Source organism: Patagioenas fasciata, chromosome 17, assembly GCF_037038585.1.
Source record: "Patagioenas fasciata isolate bPatFas1 chromosome 17, bPatFas1.hap1, whole genome shotgun sequence".
Classification (NCBI taxonomy): Eukaryota; Metazoa; Chordata; class Aves; order Columbiformes; family Columbidae; genus Patagioenas; species Patagioenas fasciata.
Genome location: NC_092536.1, coordinates 1,889,089 through 1,908,599, shown reverse-complemented (window position 1 = coordinate 1,908,599; position 19,511 = coordinate 1,889,089). Strand labels below are relative to the sequence as shown.

At 42.0% G+C, this 19,511-nt stretch overlaps 1 protein-coding gene across 17 annotated transcripts in view; it reads right to left on the bottom strand.

The window, feature by feature from the left end:
* The window catches only part of RIMBP2 (RIMS binding protein 2), a 78,459-nt gene that overhangs the window by 46,763 nt on the left and 12,185 nt on the right, over window positions 1–19,511 (bottom strand). For 3 of the 17 annotated variants that reach the window (XM_071815840.1, XM_071815846.1, XM_071815845.1), the window contains exons 1-3: window positions 10,575–10,646; window positions 6,570–6,659; window positions 265–387 (exon numbers count right to left, since the gene is read on the bottom strand). In XM_071815840.1, the coding sequence (XP_071671941.1) occupies window positions 265–387; window positions 6,570–6,659; window positions 10,575–10,592 (231 nt within the window). In that variant the 5' untranslated portion in view covers window positions 10,593–10,646. Of the gene's footprint in view, window positions 1–264; window positions 388–6,569; window positions 6,660–10,574; window positions 10,650–19,511 lie in introns of those variants that run through there. The other 14 variants (XM_071815850.1, XM_065851396.2, XM_065851398.2 and 11 more) reach the window with 9 other exon arrangements.

Genomic DNA, 19,511 nt, shown 5'->3' with positions numbered 1-19,511 from the left:
AAGCTGCAAACCACTTTTTCAAATTACTAATTTCCCGAGCATATGAGGACACACATGAAATACACAACTAACTGCATATGCTTGGGCATGGTTAGTGCTAAAAAGGAGATTCGTATTCCATATGTTTTATGATAAACTTATAGGGGCTTTCAGTCCCCTAGTCCACAATGCACTTATGCTTCTGTGACTCACCGAATGAACACCAGGAATGTTAAACAAGCAATAGGAGTACCAGATTGTTGGGCCTTACAGCATTATACAGACCTTTAGGACCTGCTCTAAGTTCTCCAGCTTGGCTTGGAGCTGGTGTTTTCCCTTCAGAGCCAAATCTCGTTCTTTGGTCACTCTGAGAAGGGTCTCTCTAAGATGGACATAGTCTGATTTTACCTAGAAAAAACAAAACAGCTGATTAATGAAGGGAAAACTGTATCTGACACAAACATTGCTGCACGTTAAAATGGAAAAGCAGAAAAGTTCAAACAATGGGAAAGAAGTATAAAGAAATGGAAGGGAATGTTTATTGAGGAAATCGTGTGCGTCTCATTTCCATGTATGCGTGAAACACATTTTCTTTTGACAAGCACTACACTCTGGCAACTCAATTGCAGTTAATGCATAAGTTATGCAAATTTAAATAAATATACTACAGTGCACAAAATAAATGACAATCAAACAATTCCTGATTTCTCTGGATCTCAGAGGCCTCAGAAGTGAGAGTTCTATATAAAGAGACAGACCTAACATATATACAGAAATATAACTCACATGTAGACTTTTCTGGACTATTCTTTGGTGTAAATTGACTTGCTAACATTTGAAATCAGTGTCTCCACAATCCAAAATAGGTGGTGTTCTGCCACAAAATCCTTTCTCTTCCTTAAAATATTTACATACAGCAGGTTTTTGGAGGATAAGATACTCATCAAGTAGAATTTGTTTTCTGGTTTAATTGACTTGGTGCGAGCTTAACCATTTCAGTATGACTACCTCTTTTTATACAACATCTTGTGAATCATCAGCAATAGCGACTTCATAAACGCACATAGAAAATAAGAAAAGATAACATTACACCGCTTTATCCTGCCATGGAAAAGTTCATATCAGTTGAAAATTGGATTTCTTATCACTGATTATATTATGACTTTATGTCCTGTATTGATATATAACAATAGGATTGTCACAGCTTGTATCATATTGGGAACTGCAATTTTTACATTGAGAATGAAAACCCACGAGCAATAAACAGCTGGGTAAAAACAATACCAGATGTTCACATTCTATTTCCTCCTCCCTGCAATGCTGGTGGGAGGCAGGAAAGCAAAGAAAGAGCCATCGGATTTCTAGTGAACAGAAGAATCCGTTCTCCTTCGTTAACTGAACGCGGTGCAGAAGCAGAAACACTGGCAGGAGAAGCAAAGCAGGGCAAAGGGTGGCATAAGGAACAGGTTTTAATTACGGTGCAGCTCACGTTTCCTTCCGACTCCAGTTAAAGACGTGTCGAGTTTGGATTGGTTTGGAGTTTAGTGTGTGTGTTTACTGGTTTGGGTTTGCTTTTGTTGGGTTTGGTTTAGAAAAGAAGGAGAGCAAATGCCATGGGTATCTCCTGGATGGTTTCTAAAGCGATGTTTCGGAAGCCTTTCTATTTGCCTTCTGGCTCCACTTTGTTAACTTGCAAATTTTGCCGTGGACCAAACAATCTAAATGGTCAGAGCCAGCCCTTGTATCATCTTTGTGAGAGGGCTCTTTGGAGTGCAATGGACTAGAAAAAAGAAAGAGGAAAATGGAACAAATCATGTTTTCCACAAGAACTGATGCAATTATTGTCAAGCTCAGGATTTTTTTTCGGTGCACAGATTTTTCTTCTCCTTTTCCCCCATTGCTTTATAACTGAGGAAACTATTAAACAATGGATTTTCAGAATCTATTAACTTCCTGCATCCTTTATATTGTATTTCATTGTTCAGATCATTCAATGTATATTGTTGAGGAATAATGAAGCGGAAAAAGGAAGCAATGAGGTTTCACCATCAGCGATGCAACTGATATTGTCTGTGATTCTCAGCTAATTTACTGTGGGTGAATGAAGTACAATATTTTGAACAAGCTTCAAGAAAAGGTCATTTTCCTCAAACTTCAGTTTTCCTGGTCTCTAAAACAACTGATACCAACTGACCACCTTTGTAAAGGATTTTATAAAACTGATCAGTCATTATAGTCTGAATAATTTTGGGGAGCAAGTGAGCACGGCACTTTTCTGTGGGGCGTTTGTCCCCATGGGCGGCGAAGGGGCCATCAGAACAAATGGGACCTATCAGGCTGTCGTGTCATTTTGGAAAAAGGCGAATTAGAGACAGGTAGGACTGCAAATATTTTACACATCTCAGGATCTTTCATTCACGATCTGCAAGCACGTATCTAAATTAAATAAAGTTTAGGAAGACAGAGATGGTTCTGGTAATTTCTCTGCTTTCTCTTTAGGCAGAGCAGCTTCTGAACAAACTTCTGTGTAGATTTCCATCTTGCAGGTTGGAAAGAACACAACCAAATCTGCCAACCACCTGCCGATAACTCCTCTTGTTACTTCCAGCAACACTGATAAACGTTAACATTTCTACAGGGCGTTCTTGCCATGACTTTTGCCTCTGAAGATTGTGCATCACATAGAATGCTGTGATATACACATTTATATAACACACAAGGTAGCATAAAGCTTGATGAGTCCTAGCATTTGCCCTTTTTTCTTTGTCTAAACAACATTTGTTCTTAAATGTGAATTTAATGCTCTCTCTGAGCAGCCTGTTTAACAACATATGGGATATACATGAACTCGAATTACACACAGAGCACATCAAAACATCAGTGTTCCCAGTGGCAAAACCAGCTGACCTAAATAGAATGCCATCATAAACAGCTCTAATTTCACAACAGAAACAGAGAACAGTTTGATCTGGGACGTTTCGCTGTTCAATGCATCAACCAGTTTATTTTTCATCCCATCCATTCACACTCACACCCTCATTTGAGTCAGTTCTGAAGGCCAGAATACTGCGCTTCCCAAACCGTTGAACAGAAACTGGTTCTTGACAACCAGCACACCAAAAACCAGCAGTTTATTTCATTGGTGAAAAGCTCCTTCAGCCTTAGAACCCAGCACTCACCTCACTGTCCTGCCAGCTTCTCAAACAAATGACGCTGTGCAGAAAACGTTATTCTGAAACCGCCATGACAATGGTCTGATTTCCAGTATAGTGGAAGTCAATTCTGAATGTATAATGCCTATTCTATCCTTACATAAACACACTAGCCCATATATATTCAGCTGAGCAGGACAGCGAGAGCCCTGTGTCACAGCACTCCTATGGATATGACATCTCACAAGTTCTCCACTCCAAAACCTGCTTCTTGTAAACTAAACCACGGAAGTTTTGGACAATTTTAGCTTTATTTTGTGGATTTAAAGGTAGCCAGCCTCCCACCGACTCCTTCCTAGAGTTGCATTTCAGCAACTGTATTGTACAAAAATGAGCGTTATTTTTATGTGTGCTCCATAACAGAATGCGGAGACACTGCCCACCTCCCTTTGTTTGGCTGGACTTGGTCTGTTTTCCAGGCCAGCTCTCAAGGGTGAAACAGAATAAATCATTTCAGGCAGGTTTTCCCCTTCGGGGCTGAGCCCGAACTCTGTTACCATTCTGCTCCAGCCGCCACATCCAAAGTTGTGCTTTACACTTTCTGAATAGAAAATGTGATCTAAACTGCACAATCTGCCCTCAACCTCATTGTGTGTGGTAAAAAACCAACCAACCAACCAAACCTGACCAAAGCCAAGACCCAAATAAAACCGACAACCGTAAAAAAGAATAAAAACCAACAAACAACAACCACACAAACCAACCATAAACCAACCAAAACCAAAACACCACCAACGAAACAAAAGCACCAGTTCGCTCAGAACACCCGTTACGCAAGAAGGAAAACACAAAGACTGTGTATTTTTGTATTGTTAAAAGTGAGAGGGTACGTAATCCTACTGAGGCTCTGACAGTCAAGTAGTTGACAGGTATCCAGAATTGTTGCCTTGTGCCTTTCACAGTATTTAATATATTTGGATAACAACCACCTATAGTATGACAAATTCTGACACACAATAGTAAAAGGCAATTTTATTACCGAGTGTCTAATGTGTCAAAGTTTGGCATTTTACCTTTGTATTTCAAATTGCTTTTACTAGGCTTTTCAATGTAGCTCAAGCTCTTCGCTATGGTAAGATACAAACATCACCTTTAATAAAGTATTACTAACCCCATAGTTGTTTAGTTTCTGATAGAAAGGGGTCTAATATGTTTAGCGTCACCAGCGTACTGACCCTTCACCAAATCAATGCTTCATGCGATTCCTGTGTCAGCTGGAATAGAAAACTGCCCAGGATTTCAAAGAGTAAAGGCAACGTGTAAACACCAGTAAAGAGAGAAACATTAGGAAGGGGAGAAATTCTAGACAGATGGATGAATAAAATCAAGCAATCCTATGATACACATGGCTTCCTCCTATCACAAAGTATTATCACACTGCCTTTTTATACAAAAGCCAGTTAAATTCCTCAGCCACAGGAAGTTTCAGGTCTGCTTCGATACCAGGGGCTACACACCAAATGCAGATTTTAGTGGTTTGCATTGTCTCCGGGACTTAGTCAGACCCGCTTGGGTTTAGAAATGAAGCGGTGGGCTACTTGGTGACACATGCATGGCAGCACTACCACAGCGAGCAGCTACTACAGCGAGCAGATACCACATTGTGCAGATACCACAGCGAGCAGATACCAAGAGAGCAGCTTCCACAGCGAGCAGCTACCATAGTGAGCAGCTACCACAGCGAGCAGCTACCAGTGTGCAGCTTCCACAGTGAGGAGATACCATAGTGAGTAGCTACCACATCATGCAGCTACCATAGCGAGCAGCTACAACAGCGAGCAGCTTCCGCAATGAGCAGATACCAGTGTGCAGCTTCCACAGTGAGGAGATACCATAGCGAGTAGCTACCACATCTTGCAGCTACCATAGTGAGCAGCTACAACAGCGAGCAGCTACTATAGCGAGCAGCTTCCACAGTGAGCAGATACCAGTGTGCAGCTTCCACAGTGAGTAGATACCATAGCGAGTAGATACCATAGTGAGTAGTTACCACATCATGCAGCTACCATAGTGAGCAGCTACAACAGTGAGCAGCTTCCACAGTGAGCAGATACCAGTGTGCAGCTTCCACAGTGAGCAGATACCATAGCAAGTAGCTACCACATCTTGCAGCTACCATAGCAAGCAGCTACAACAGCGAGCAGCTACCAGTGTGCAGCTTCCACAGTGAGTAGATACCATAGAGAGCAGCTACCACATCATGCAGCTACTATAGTGAGCAACTACAACAGCGAGCAGCTACAACAGTGAGCAACTACAACAGTGAGCAGATACCAGTGTGCAGCTTCCACAGTGAGCAGATACCATAGCGAGTAGATACCACATCTTTTTACGGAAAGAGTGGTCAGGCATTGGAATGGCCTGCCTAGGGAGGTGGTGGACTCACCGTCCCTGGAGGTTTTTAAACTGAGATTGGACATGGCTCTTAGTGCCATGATCTAGTAAATGGGCTGAAGTTGGACCAAGGGTTGGACTTGATGATCTCTGAGGTCTTTTCCAACCTAGCCAATTCTGTGATTCTGTGATTCTGTGATCATGCAGCTACCACAGCAAGTGGCTACCGCAGTGTGCAGCTACCACAGCGAGCAGCTACAACAGTGAGCAGCTACCACAGCGAGCAGCTACAACAGTGAACAGATACCACAGCGAGCAGCTACAACAGTGAGCAGCTACAACAGTGAGCAGATACCACAGCGAGCAGCTACCACAGTGAGCAGCTCCTGCTGGTTCACAAGCTCCAAGGCTGGGCTTTCATCAGAGCCAGGGTGAGTTACAGCTCTTCTGATATGAATGAGGTTGCCGAGCAACTCACTTAAGCCCTGTAGAAATCCCAGATTGGAGTTTTATTTTTAGCTGAATGCAGCCCTATAAAGTGGCCGGTTTGTGATGTTTCTCCCACCGAGTTCATACGTGGTGGGGTACGGTACCTCAACCTCTCTTCCCATGCTACTCGCGCCGTGCAGGATCTGCCACAGATATAATCCCCCTGGAGTCAGAAGGATAAATTTTGTCCCATAACAGGCACAAAAAAGAATTGAAGAAACGTGCTTACTATTAAAACAACTTTGATATCAGGACCTAGAACAGCCGAGACTACCCCATGTGCCATGCAACAGGGGGAATAACAACTGCTAAATAGAGTTTGGGACACTTGCCGCTGGACAACAGCTTTTCAACATTTTATTAAGAAAATTAAAAATGAGAAGAAAAAATGCAGGAAAAACCTACTGGACAGCAATTTTTTCTATCAGTATTTTTCAATCAAATCTCATCAAAACCACATTAAAAGGTGTTTTTACCAAAGGCTAATGACAATTTAGCCACTCTGCAGCAGAATTTCTGTAGGAAGTGAAGTTCTGCTGCCCGTGCCCGTGTTACCTGGTCGCACTGCAGAGCTCTGTGGGACACACTCGCATACTGAAGGCTCAGGCGATTCTTCTCTTGAACAGCATCCTTCAGTTCATTTCCCTAAAACACAAGTAAAGAGTTTTACAGACCATTCATCTCCATTACAGCACATCCTATTAAGTGCTTAAGGAAGCAATGTTTTTGCATTATTTGGTATTAACAAGCTATTAAAAGTAATATCAGGCCCGTAGCCAAAGGCAGGGAAGGTGCAGAAGCAGCAGATTAGTTTGCAATTACAGTTGGCTCTGCCGCAAACCCACATGTTTTCGGTAGCTGATCTGATTAAAGATGTGCAAGCAAAGCGAGATGATCTGACTTCACAGGCCTGGTGCCTATAAAAATAGTAATAATAAAAAATCTCCCTGTGGGTGTTATAAAGAGCCCAAATGCGGTTGCCACACTTAGAGCTGGGAAGAGAAAGAGACTCCCAGAAACAAATAATGCTACTGAACTTCAGTCTTCAGAAGGCATTTTGAGGGCAAAAGGCAACAACCGGAATGCTCACTCATGTACATGTTCTTACATTCACATATTTCACTTTATTTATAATGTATATCTATTTATAATATATGTATGTATACACATCCTAACACCAACATTTTTAGAATCTGGGTAGAGCATCTATGCAGGCAAATCAGAAATGCAAATGGAAAGTCAAAAGGCTTGTAACCTATGCCCAAAGATGAAGGTATCAGCTACAGCCTCGGGAATGGATTTTTATCTATTTAGACAGCACTCTAAGGAGGAAAAAAGGAAAGTAAATAAAACCCGAATATACAGTCAAAGGTCAAACTAGAGGGGTGGAAATGCCTTGTCAGGTCACACGAATCAAAATACATCAGCTCAGGAAAAAACAGCAGCATCCTCCGACTCTTGTGACAGTTTCTTTTGGGCACCAGCATTCCCAGTGATGGCTGCTTGACGAACACCTGAGAAGTCGTGACATCCAAATCTGATCGAAACTGATCACTGGCTTCAAAATTTGTATTGTCAGTTAAACAGATAGTATCATGGCATTTTTTTTTTCATAGAAAATGAGCTTAAAATATCAGTTTTATAAAACCTTTCACCCAGAAAAAGGCCATCCTGAGTAACAGCGATATTAACATGACAATTCATTCCACCGAAGATCCTGCGTTTCTGCCCACACCTGGAATGCCAGCCTGGTAGTGAAATTTGGACATCAACGAAGCGTAGTGAAAATGGAGCTGAAGGAATGGCACGTTCCAGCACCATCCCCGTACAACAGCACATCCCATCGTCGGGGGGAAGCGTTAATCGCTGCTGCTCTGAACTCAACTGCGGAATATTGCCCGTCTCCTGACTGCAGCTATACCTGTCATCTGGCACAGAAGGAGCTCAGCAATTATCATCTCTCAAGTCTGTTAAACGTGCCGTTCAGGGTGCGATTAGAAGTGGCAGTCAGGCTCCGTGAGATGCCAGACAGTTCTGAGGGCCAAAGCGAGAGGAATTTCTTAGCTCACGTTTCGTTTTCGAAGGTGCGAATTAAATCAGTAAATATTTTTATAATATCAACAAACTGCACAGAACGGCTCCTTGGCTATGAAAATAAATCATTGCGTGCTACTAATTACTGAAACGCGCTTGTAAAGCATTGCGTGTATCTCCTGCACTTCACGAATTGAAAATAAGCTCCAGTACCTGCTCTGGAGCCCCTGCAAGTGCAGGCGTTTGTTGAGCCAGGTTTGACACTGACTTTAATGGATCAATCTGCATTTGTTACAAATCAATACTGCTCAGCTGACTTTAATGGGGAACAAGGGACAATGAGTTACCAGGTTTTAATAATGTTATTAAAAGGAATTCAAGCAGAAACAGAGTGGGAGGAGAGGAGGAGTAATTGATGGCAATCTAGGCCAGCATCTTTCACACCCTGCTTCAATTCTCTGGGATGGAAACCAGTTTCTAAGAGATGGCACCAAAATTGGGCTGGCTGTTAGTCCTACCTGAAGAAAATACATGTTATCATGTTGTTTGCAAGGATGAAGAGAAGTGGTGCAGTAACTATCCCCATTTCACTGGTTCTTAGTTATAAGCCTATTTCTTTTCACTTGCATCTCTGTCTGTGAGAGTGGCAACTGCTCTCAGTATTCTTTCACATTTGCCAGGACAAACCCACCTATGCTCCCCATCCCAACTATTAACAAATCTGTAGAGATCAAGAATCACTTGAAACAGTAGCAGGAATTCCTGGCACCCTTCTAGCCTAAAAAATACACACAGACGGACGCCCAGCAACTAAAACTCAGGTGCAAAGTTGCCAATTGCACTGTTTGCAATAAGGATATAAGGTATTTGTATGTATTATCAGCGTGTTTAGAAGTGACATAAATAACTATGGTGTGAGTTGTCTTCGTTAGGATTTGATGGTTGTATCCTGAAAGAGCTTTGAAACTTCAAACATATTTCAAGGGAGACAGACGCCTTCTGAAAACTCCGGCTTCTCACACACGAAGGCTCCACTCCCTTAAGATGCTGCACTGAAATAAATACCAGCATTTTTCCATTTTCCCTCCTGTACTTGGCAGCCAGCACCGAATGCATTAACAAGAGGGTGACACTTCCCGCTTCAGCTCTTACAACTGCCAATTCCAAACAGAACCTCAAGTCGACAGCAAGCAGAGGTCAGTAAATACACGGGGCAGCATCGCTCCCTATGGAATAACTCTACCCAGTTCTAAAGGGAACACACAAAGAGGTGCCACTCTGATATTCCTTGGACATACAAGGAATTTTTGTGTTTTTTTGCAGTTCATTTTGGAGGTTGATGCGATTCAGAAAGAACCAACCTGTGGGAAGCATTGCCATGCCCTCTTCCCTCATCCTTTCTACATTCTTACACAAATAGCTTTTGACTTTTTACAAATTTAATGAGAGTTGTGTCTTTTTTCCCCCTGCTGCCCTCTCCCCTGTTCTTCATTTATCCACTGTATGTAACAACGCTGACAATTTAATTGTGCCTAAGAAGCCACATTTTACCGGGGTCAAATGAGGTCTCCTGTAGAACCCATGCAAATCAACCCACCGCAGCTGTTCGTAAAGACAAGCGGAGTGAGGATGAAGAACTCGCCGTGCCACTCAGTCCAAGACACGGTATAATGGCAAATGCTGACAAATGGTATCAGACTAACGTGCCAAGTGGAAAGGAAGCAACCCTGCATACTTCCAAAAGAGCTTCTCTTGACAGCGGGTTTCAGCTATTAGTTGAAGTCTGTCATCCTCTTTCTAATGATGTTGCTACACAATGCCCATTTAAAAAATAAAAATCAAGGCCTTGAAGCAGTTTAATTACTAATCCAACATAAACCCAAAAATTTTACAGAGAAGCAAACATAGAAAATTAATCATAAGGAAAGATACAATAGAAGCTTCACCTTACCCCAGAAAAAGCTGGAAGCTCTGCCACAGATCAGCATCAATCAGCTACAGAACAAACCCGACCCAACCCTTCTCTAATGTTGCACAGGGCTTAGAGTGCTCCTGCCTCAGCTTTTTTACCAAGTTAAATACAATAAGCATAAACCGTACTTACTTATTTTACATATGCAGTGGCGTGTCAATCAAACTGTATTCACGTCGGGACCACAAATAACATAATTTGCAAAAAGAATTTGGAATGTCTTTGGCATGTCAGACAAAATCCCAACCAGCATTTCGTGCTGGATGTCAGGGATGCTCCAGGCGTTCTCAGCTCGGACAGGCATTTTGATGTAAGAAAACAACACTAAGGATGATCTTTTCAGAACCTGCAACGTAAAGTGAATCGCGAAACGGACATCCCTCCCAAACGGGTACAAAGACAGCAGCGCTGCGGTTTGCCATGTTCTGAGGGTGCCCAGAGCACCGCGCTGATTCAAAGGCTCACACGCCAGTGCATACTGCACAGAGCCAGACGATTAATAAACAACACCCCCCACGAAAAATTAAAACCAAAACACATAAAAATTGTGTTACCTTATATATAAGTTGCATCTTCCTAAGTGCAGAAATGAAGGCAAAAATGTGTGTTCGTAACAGAGCAAAAGTAGAAATTCTCCTATGGATCTGAGGACTGGCTACAACAATTTGCGGTAGGAGGATGACTTCTGTGGATTTAATACAATCTGACACCACTGTCTGGGTAACAAGGTTCTACATTGCCTGGAGAAAGGCATCTGTTGCCCTGTGTGCTAGTTTGCTCATCCATCAATTATTTTTGTTTAAAAAAACGTTATACACTATTCATTTATTTGTAGCTCTTTTTCTGTGAGACTTACTGTTGCCAGTAACCTGGGATGACTGTATTAGAACACTCTGATTATAATCCCCTGTGATAGTTCTCTGTTTTGATGATACATGAATAGAACTAATCCAAGGGAAAAGTGAAGACCTCTAGTCTACAGGTACTTAAAAAGGAAAAGCGAAGAATCTTCTGATCTTTTCTTGTGTATTTTTGCCCTGTAAATGACTCACTTCTAAGGTCAGGTTCATCACCACGAATTAATATTCTTTCCTCCTGCAAGAGCTCGGTTTTAAAGGCAAAGCTGACTCATCCTGAACAGTACGCACTAGAACTATTTAGGAACCTCAACACAGGCAAACGAACAGAGCGCGGCTGAGAGACACAGCCCGTACAACAAACGGCTGTTAAAACCACTCTGATTTTCTCTTTGTAATCAGCATGTTGGTGATGTGAAAAAAATCCAGGCTGTCCTGCAGAATCCCAACTGCTGGATGACATAGCAATGGCAAAGTGGAACCTGAAGCAGGTGGAGAAAAATGGTTTCACAAGAGATGCTGCGGTTCTGTTCGTGTCCTGACAGCACTTCCATTGGATGTGACAGCTCTGGATGCAAAGCAGGAGATACAGGTGGGATCCAAGGAAGCACCGAAGGATGCTGAATGTCCCCTCCTGTCCCATGAAGGACGCAGTTCTCGCCAGTACTCGCTTCCACCACTATCAACTTGGGCAGGTAGCAAGCTGCATTGTTATTACATTACATATTATAAGGTTGTGGGGGCTTTTAGGTGTTTTTGATTCTTCCTCTCAACCGTCACGATGAAGCACATATTAGCAAGTAGTGCAGAAAGCAGCTGGACATTTAATGACAACATTGAAAAACCAAGGAATTACTACAGAGAATATTGACGGTCATACAGAAGTTTTTTCCACTACCGCCCCTAAGATTAATGAAGATCTGCTCAGAAATGCTTCCATTTGATATAAAAATAACTCCACTATTTGATTTTCTGAAATTTTTAAAATAGGAACATTTTCATGCAAATTAGGCTTTGTTCTAACAAAAAGAAAACAAAAAGAAACAAACCTCTCTAATCAGTAGGCTGAATTTAGGATAAGAAACCCTACATAAAAATAGCACTTCTTCAAAAGCACTGCTTAAATAAGGAACGCAGGGACTGCAGCAGTTTACTGGGCTTGGAAACCACCAGTGTCTTGGCACCACAGCAACCAGGACCAGATGTTGTGGAGGAAGCACAAACCATTAATGCACGGTATTATTTTTCGCTTCAATAAGACTCTTAAGATAACAAGCTTTGCGCTACCAACTCATTTCATTCACACTCCTGTCTCGTCCCTTGGAGTACCAGCTTTTCACACAATTATTTCTCATAGCTTGTCCACACAATCTTTTCCGCCACCTCAAACCCGTCACCCCCCTAAGAACCCTGGTTTACATGATAAAGAATCCACTACCGTGTTTTGTAGGATCATAGAGGAAAAGGGCAGATCAACATCTGATTCAGCTGAAGTTCTGGAAGATTCCGCTGTTTTAGAATCAGATGTAACCATATTTGATTTGTCGGTGCTCAGCCCATGGCCATCACTGAAAATTGTTCATCACACTCTCCATCTTATTTTCTTCGCCTACGTCCCATGACAAGACCCTCTCATCTCTTCTAATAATGAAAATGCGTAAGGCGATAACTTTAGAGACACCTAAGTGCAATGGTTTTATGATAGTATCCATAATCATGAATATATAACACAGCAGACACTCAAGCTACAGCTGTTCACAATGAATTACCAAAATCCAAGCTCTCTTCCAGACATTATTTGTGGACTTTACACCTACTGTGGCCGAAGGATGTAATCATAAAGACATTCCTCATGATAGCATCATTTAGTCTTTGCTATTATGTATGTATTTTAAGGTTCTTTGCTTCCTCTATGAGGTATGTGGAACGCATCAACTAAACTCTGCACCCAAAAGCAAAAGCCCAAACGTCTTTGCACGTTCCAGCTACAACTCAGAGGGAATGAAGCCTCTGACCTCCTGTTCTTGTTGGCTTCTGCAGAAAGCACCAAACTACCCCAACCAGCAAAGACGGCAATCCTATAATCCATGTTTTCAGCACCATCTTTTAAAACCTTCTCAGTATTTGCAATGAAAATGTTATTATTGGATAACGGCTGAATTCCTTAATGACAAAATCATGCATAATCTTGTTGTGGAAAAGTAGCACACAAATATATAGCTGATAACTGAAGAATCAATTCAAGGTAATTTTAGGCCTGTCAACTTCAAAGAAAAATAAGGGGTGAGAGAGAGGTCGGTTCTCATCAATAATGAGTTATTTATATGTGTTAACACTAATACTTTCAGCCTAACACTGTTCCAGTAACTAAAATTATGCAATATTGATAATGCTTTAATCAGTGACCAGATATAAACTATTTTGATAGCGTAATTTTTAATAGAAGCTTTATATCAAAGTAAGCCCTCCACCAACAGAGCTGTCCCTGATGTAGCTGTGCGTTAGTTTTGGTGCAGGCTGAAGATCCCCTCACCTCACGTTAACACAACTGCTGCTGAGGATTTCCTTTAAAAACAAGCACGTTCGTGTTCCACCTGTCAAATAACACCCAGCTGCTGAGGGCAAACACAGCCAAAGATACAGCGAAAACCCACTTCTGCCGCCTTAAAATTATTATTACAGCCGTGTTTTCCCTCAGACGGTATTAGAAAGTTAATCAATTTGATTTGTGGGCTGAAGCAAAAAATCGATATTTATCCAGAGGTTTTTCTTTCAATTATTTTTTTACACTCACTCCTCACCACAATAAATTAACCCATGGATGTGAGACACGGAGGGAGGGTCAAACACTCATTTACCATAGCACAGTTCCAGCTCCTTCAGGGGCAACTTATACACAAGAGAAAGAAAAAAATAGCCTTCAATTATCACTGCTAAGGGAGAAAGGAGCAAAAAGGTCCCTGGTTTGTATGAAGGCACAAAGGAAACACAGCATGGTTTAAACATTAACCCCATTTGAACACTGGTACCAAGCTGAAGATGGGGCACCAGCTTAATGAGACATCTCTACGGCCCCTTAGCAAATATATCCTTTTTATTTTACTGTCATACGTTTTGTTTCACATCTTCAACTGGCAGTAAATTGATTTTTTGCCTAGTGTCCAGCGGATGCGTCAAAGATCTAACTCATTTATGCAGGGCAATCCGAATGCATCGAATATTTTAAAATAATTAAAATACATACTGTGGGTTTAGTGGTTTCTGCACCTGTGTGCATTTCCACTATCACTTTGCGATCATTCATTAGGACCTTGCTACCCAAATTTTCCACTGACTTCAGTTTCACCAGTGGCAGAACAAACAAAATTCACCAGCTAAAAAACACGAAGAAAACTGTTCTGATCAGCACTGGAGCTCATTAGGGATAAGGGAACAGAAAGTGTCTGTTCAATGATCTACTAAGGCTTTATGGTCTCCATCTGCTCAGCAACAGAACGTATAGAGAAGACGGGTAAATGGCAAGATCTCGCAGTAGAATACCTTTTGAGATCTTCTAAAGACCATGGGGCTTAGTATTCTGCCAACACACCAGTTGCAGACACATTTATATAGGAAGAGCTCGCGGAGAGACCTTGCCCACTTTGATTAAATTGTCAATTCATTGTGCTATTTCTTATAATAGGAATTTCTCATTGAAACAGAGCAAGCCGTTTCTTATTCTGTTTCACTGATCATTAAAATGCAATTAGCTAGATCAGCTTCCACCAATGCTTCTCAAAAAGCTTTCATTTTTGTCGTGCACGACGGGAGAGAGCAGCAAACAAGATCAACGGTTGCCATGGCAACGCGGTGGCCCAGCAGGTGAGCACTTGGGCCCGTGGCACTGAGGATGCAGCGTGCTGAGCCCCAGCAGAACAGCAACCGCAGCTCTACCAGCTAAACGGGCTTCTTCTCATAGATCGGCATCTTTTTATGCAGCGCGTTTAGAGGCGCAAATGTTAAAAAAGGGAAAAAGTAAACTCTGGTGACATCAGTAATTATTCAGTTGTCTCGGAGCAGTTTGCTAGGCAGAAATTCACATTGATATGTGACATCGTTTTGGAAATCTCTATGCAAAGTTTAGCACAATTTTTAAAAGTGACTTGAAAACAGGAGGTAATTTTTCATTTCAAGACAGAGACAAGAAAAAGGTGCTGAATAATGTTAAGGGTTAGATGGCAGAAGCATCGTTCAAAAACAGCTCTTCATGCTCCAGAAGTTCTGTTTTCAGAACAGATAATACTGAAGCCTTCAAGTAAGACTGTACAATCAATTCTTCATCTTCTGTTAAGCCAAGGTGACATATATGAACACTAAAAAAAGTTTATGAGTTGATCAAAGCGAAGTATTACTGGCCACTGCTTTCCCTACCCGCATTTTTAAGAAAAGCTGTATAATTCGGTGTGTTAGTCCTCCTGTGGTCCAAGCCAATCTTCCTTAATTAAGGTGATCTACAGGAAAGTGCCCACCTCAGGCCACATCGTCCCCATTTACAGAGACTGCAACAACACTTCGCGTTCCCTCGTTAGGGAGAAGGAGCTCACAGGTAAATCACAAATGCACTTTCTATCCGCAGGGCTCCAAACAACAGGAAATCACCCTGTACCTCGTTCTATTAATCAAAGTCGTTTTCAAACCGAAAAAAAAGAAACTTTAGATGATTTCTCTCGTAATACAACATTAAATCTGTATTGCTCTGCTGGTTGTGGACATCCCCGAAAACTGAACCCTTTGGGCATCACTGGCACTGAACAGCAATTTGAGAGTGGAGTCAGAAACAGATCCTAACACAAAAATCCCCCTGTATATCCCGCTCTACACAAACATACAAGTCTTTAAGCCTTTAAGAACTACCACCATTTCTTATTTTGCTGTCCTAAATCTGCCCTACATCTCTGTGGTCTCTGAGGACCGTTTTTCCAGGCATTTTTTGAGGAGAGCAGAGCACAGACAAAGCACTTTGTGCTAACATAAGAGACAATACAAAAGCCAAACAATACATTTGCCACGGTACTTTTTCTTATCTTCTCTTTCCTAAATGTAATTAACGCTGCCAGGAAGATATTTATATACTACTCTGCTTAGTATAAAATCAAAAGAAAACTAAATTATCAAGGTCTCAATTCAGACAGGGAACTAATTGCTTAAGAGCATTGGAATATTGAAGCAATTCATCCAAACCTGCCAGTATTTCTTCCCTTTATCAAACCGACACGAATCCAAACTGAGTCCTGACTGCTTTTGATAGGGCAGAAATCATCAGCTAGAAATCTGCATTAAAGTTGCAATCAGACTTATTTCTTCGCTATTTCCAAGGCTTAGCAAACATATTATTTGGCATCGCCAATTAATCTTAAATTTGTTTTGACGTGACTAATTACCCCCAGTCTCAAACCACTAATTATTTCATTACTTAGAGTCACATGCGGTAGCAATGAACGTATCTCAGCCCCACTTACTCAGAAAGCCGTCCTGTGTGTGTGCGGCTGCATCCACCTTCCCTCCTTAATGACACAGGCAAGCAGAAAGAACCGGAGCTTCCTTCTGCCCATTCAAGCTGTACCGCATCATGCTGTTAAATTAACATGATAAATTAACATGGGCAGAGAGAACGTGGCTCCCAGGGCCACCCGTGGGCTGGTCCTGCGCCCGACCCCTTGCAAACTGTAACTTGGTAAGGTATGATTCATATTATTTATACAAGGACGGGTGGCAAGCCACGCTCAGCTTGTGCTTCCTTGAGTACCTGAGGCAGGGAAGCTTTTTGTGCTCTGTAACATCAGTCAATATTTACATTTTGGTTTATTCTTTAGAAGTCAATAATTAACTGCTTGCTGCGAGATTTCACGCAGCTCCCGTCTCCAGCTTTGCTGTCACCGCATCCCTGAGCTGGACCAGGACGTTCTGGGACTTAAGACATCTGCATTAATCTAAATAACACTTGTTCATAGTTGTTTCCAAGGTAAAACCTTGGCACATTAGGGAAGCATGATGAGAGTTGCCACTTGCTCACTTATTAAATGAGATGTGTAAAATCAAGGATTTTGCCTTCTGTCACTCGAAACAATCTAAACACTGGGAAACTCAATTTCTCTTTGCCCATAAAAACCTTTTAATATGAGCATGCATTACTCATATCCTGAATATATATTTTTAAATCTTTTTTGCTGTCACTTCATAGAAAATTCACATTATTTTATGCCCTGGTTAAAACCAGAGACAATATTTGTTGTCGTGATTTGTACATTTGCTAGCGTTGAACCAAAGTTTTCTATTTAAGATATAAATAACCTGAAAACAGCTCATAAGTCTGAACACCATTAGGACAACCACCCAGGAAGAGGGTAATCAGAGCACAGAATCCACCTTCTGCGTAAAATACCAGTTGATTAGCAAATAATCTTATGCAAGGAAACAGAAAAAGGAGGAGTAATGATGCAAAACACTTCTGATTTGTGAACCGACTGAAAATGAATCAAATGATATACAAAGGGGAAATAAAAAACCCATCAACTCTGGACAGTGAAAATAACCCTACTCAAGGAAACCTCTGAAAATGGTGAGACAATGTACAGGATTCCTGCTACCACTGGAATATAGTATTCCACTTCACTAAATTAAGTGTTGAAAATTTCTCACGCTGAATTAAAGATCGAAAAGAAAATAAATCCAATGCTAATAACATTTGGCTTTAGGGCTTGTCATATTTAATTTTTTCAGTTCACAAAAATCAATTGTTGCAGCAGCTGCAAATTTGAAGCTTTGTGGAAGTTCCCAAGAAAGACTTTGAGAATAGGAAAAAAAAAGATATATACTGAAAAACACCAATCACAAAGACTGTCTTGTGTCCTCTGTTCCAAATTGGTACCCACCAAAAAATGTAAAAAGAATGTTAAAAAATAAGAGTTATCCTATACTATGTGGCTGCACTTTCATGAAGTGAACCGACTAGAAGAGGTGCACTGCTGGACCTCATCCTCACTAACAAGGTTTGTGTGCCCACAAACCAGCACATGCACATCTGGGCAGGAACAACCCCAGGTTCCAGTATAAGCTGGGGAATGACCTATTAGAGAGCAGTGTAGGGGAAAGGGACCTGGGGGTCCTGGGGACAGCAGGGTGACCATGAGCCAGCACTGGGCCCTTGTGGCCAGGAAGCCAATGGGACCTGGGGTGGGTTAGAAGGGGGTGGTCAGTAGGTCAGAGAGGTTCTCCTGCCCCTCTGCTCTGCCCTGGGGAGACCACACCTGGAATATTGTGTCCAGTTGTGGCCCCTCAGTTCCAGAAGGACAGGGAACTGCTGGAGAGAGTCCAGCGCAGCCACCAAGATGCTGAAGGGAGCGGAGCATCACCCGTGTGAGGAAAGGCTGAGGGAGCTGGGGCTCTGGAGCTGGAGAAGAGGAGACTGGGGGGTGACTCATTCATGTTTACAGATATCTAAAGGGTGAGTGTCAGGAGGATGGAGCCAGGCTCTTCTCGGTGACAACCAATGGTAGGACAAGGGGGAATGGGTTCAAACTGGAACACAAAAGGTTCCACTTAAATTTGAGAAGAAACTTGTTCATGGTGAGGGTGTCAGAGCCTGGCCCAGGCTGCCCAGGGGGGTTGTGGAGTCTCCTTCTCTGCAGACATTCAAACCCGCCTGGACCCCTTCCTGTGGAACCTCAGCTGGGTGTTCCTGCTCCATGGGGGATTGCACTGGATGAGCTTTCCAGGTCCCTTCAACCCCTCACATTCTGGGATTCTGTGATCAGTTTCACACCACTGATTCTCTTTTCCAACTGTCTACTGAGGACTGACACCTGCCTGCAAAAGTGATTAACAGGGATCATCAAGGTACCAGAGATCAAATGTCTTGACAGATCCTCCTGCTCCAGTTAAATGTCTGTCATTCTAACAGGCATAATAGCTCAGAACGATTAATATTTCTCCTAAATTTCATCATGTAGAATATATAGCTCTGGAATGGCTATTTAAAGTGTTTCCATTGCCTGTCAGTACCAAACTAGGTGATATTCAAAACAACTTTTTGATGAGAAAGTACATTCATGAGAACCGGTTCTTAGGCCCTCACTGCAAATGATCTCTGTGTTTGCGAGGAGGCCTCTGCTGAGCTGGCATTTCAGCATTAATGCACATTTCAACATGGAGGAAACATGATTGTGGAAAATCCGGTGTAAATAAGTGAAAATCAGGGCCTTATTCTCAAAAAGCTGTGACTAAACAGGCTGCTTTTGATTAAATACTTTGCATTTCATCATGCATATCCACTTTTGATTTAAGGCTCCAACCCTCCATAGGTAAAGTGCTGATTTCAGCTCCTCTCTCTCGAACCGAGACTCTCATGAACACATGATTTAACAATTTTGCTGCTTCTTTAAGAGTCTGTCACTCTGCCAGTGAACCTACATTCCAGCTCACTAAAGGACAACTTTGGACACTCCTGCCAATTCCTTCTCTCCTCTGGTGCCAGTTTGGTGCGAAGCCTATGTGATAGGAATCAGCGACCAAACCTGCTTTTTGGAATGCAAACTCAAGCACCATAATAAACTACTATCTTCCTACTTGCAAAGGCTAGCACTCGTTAATGCGAGT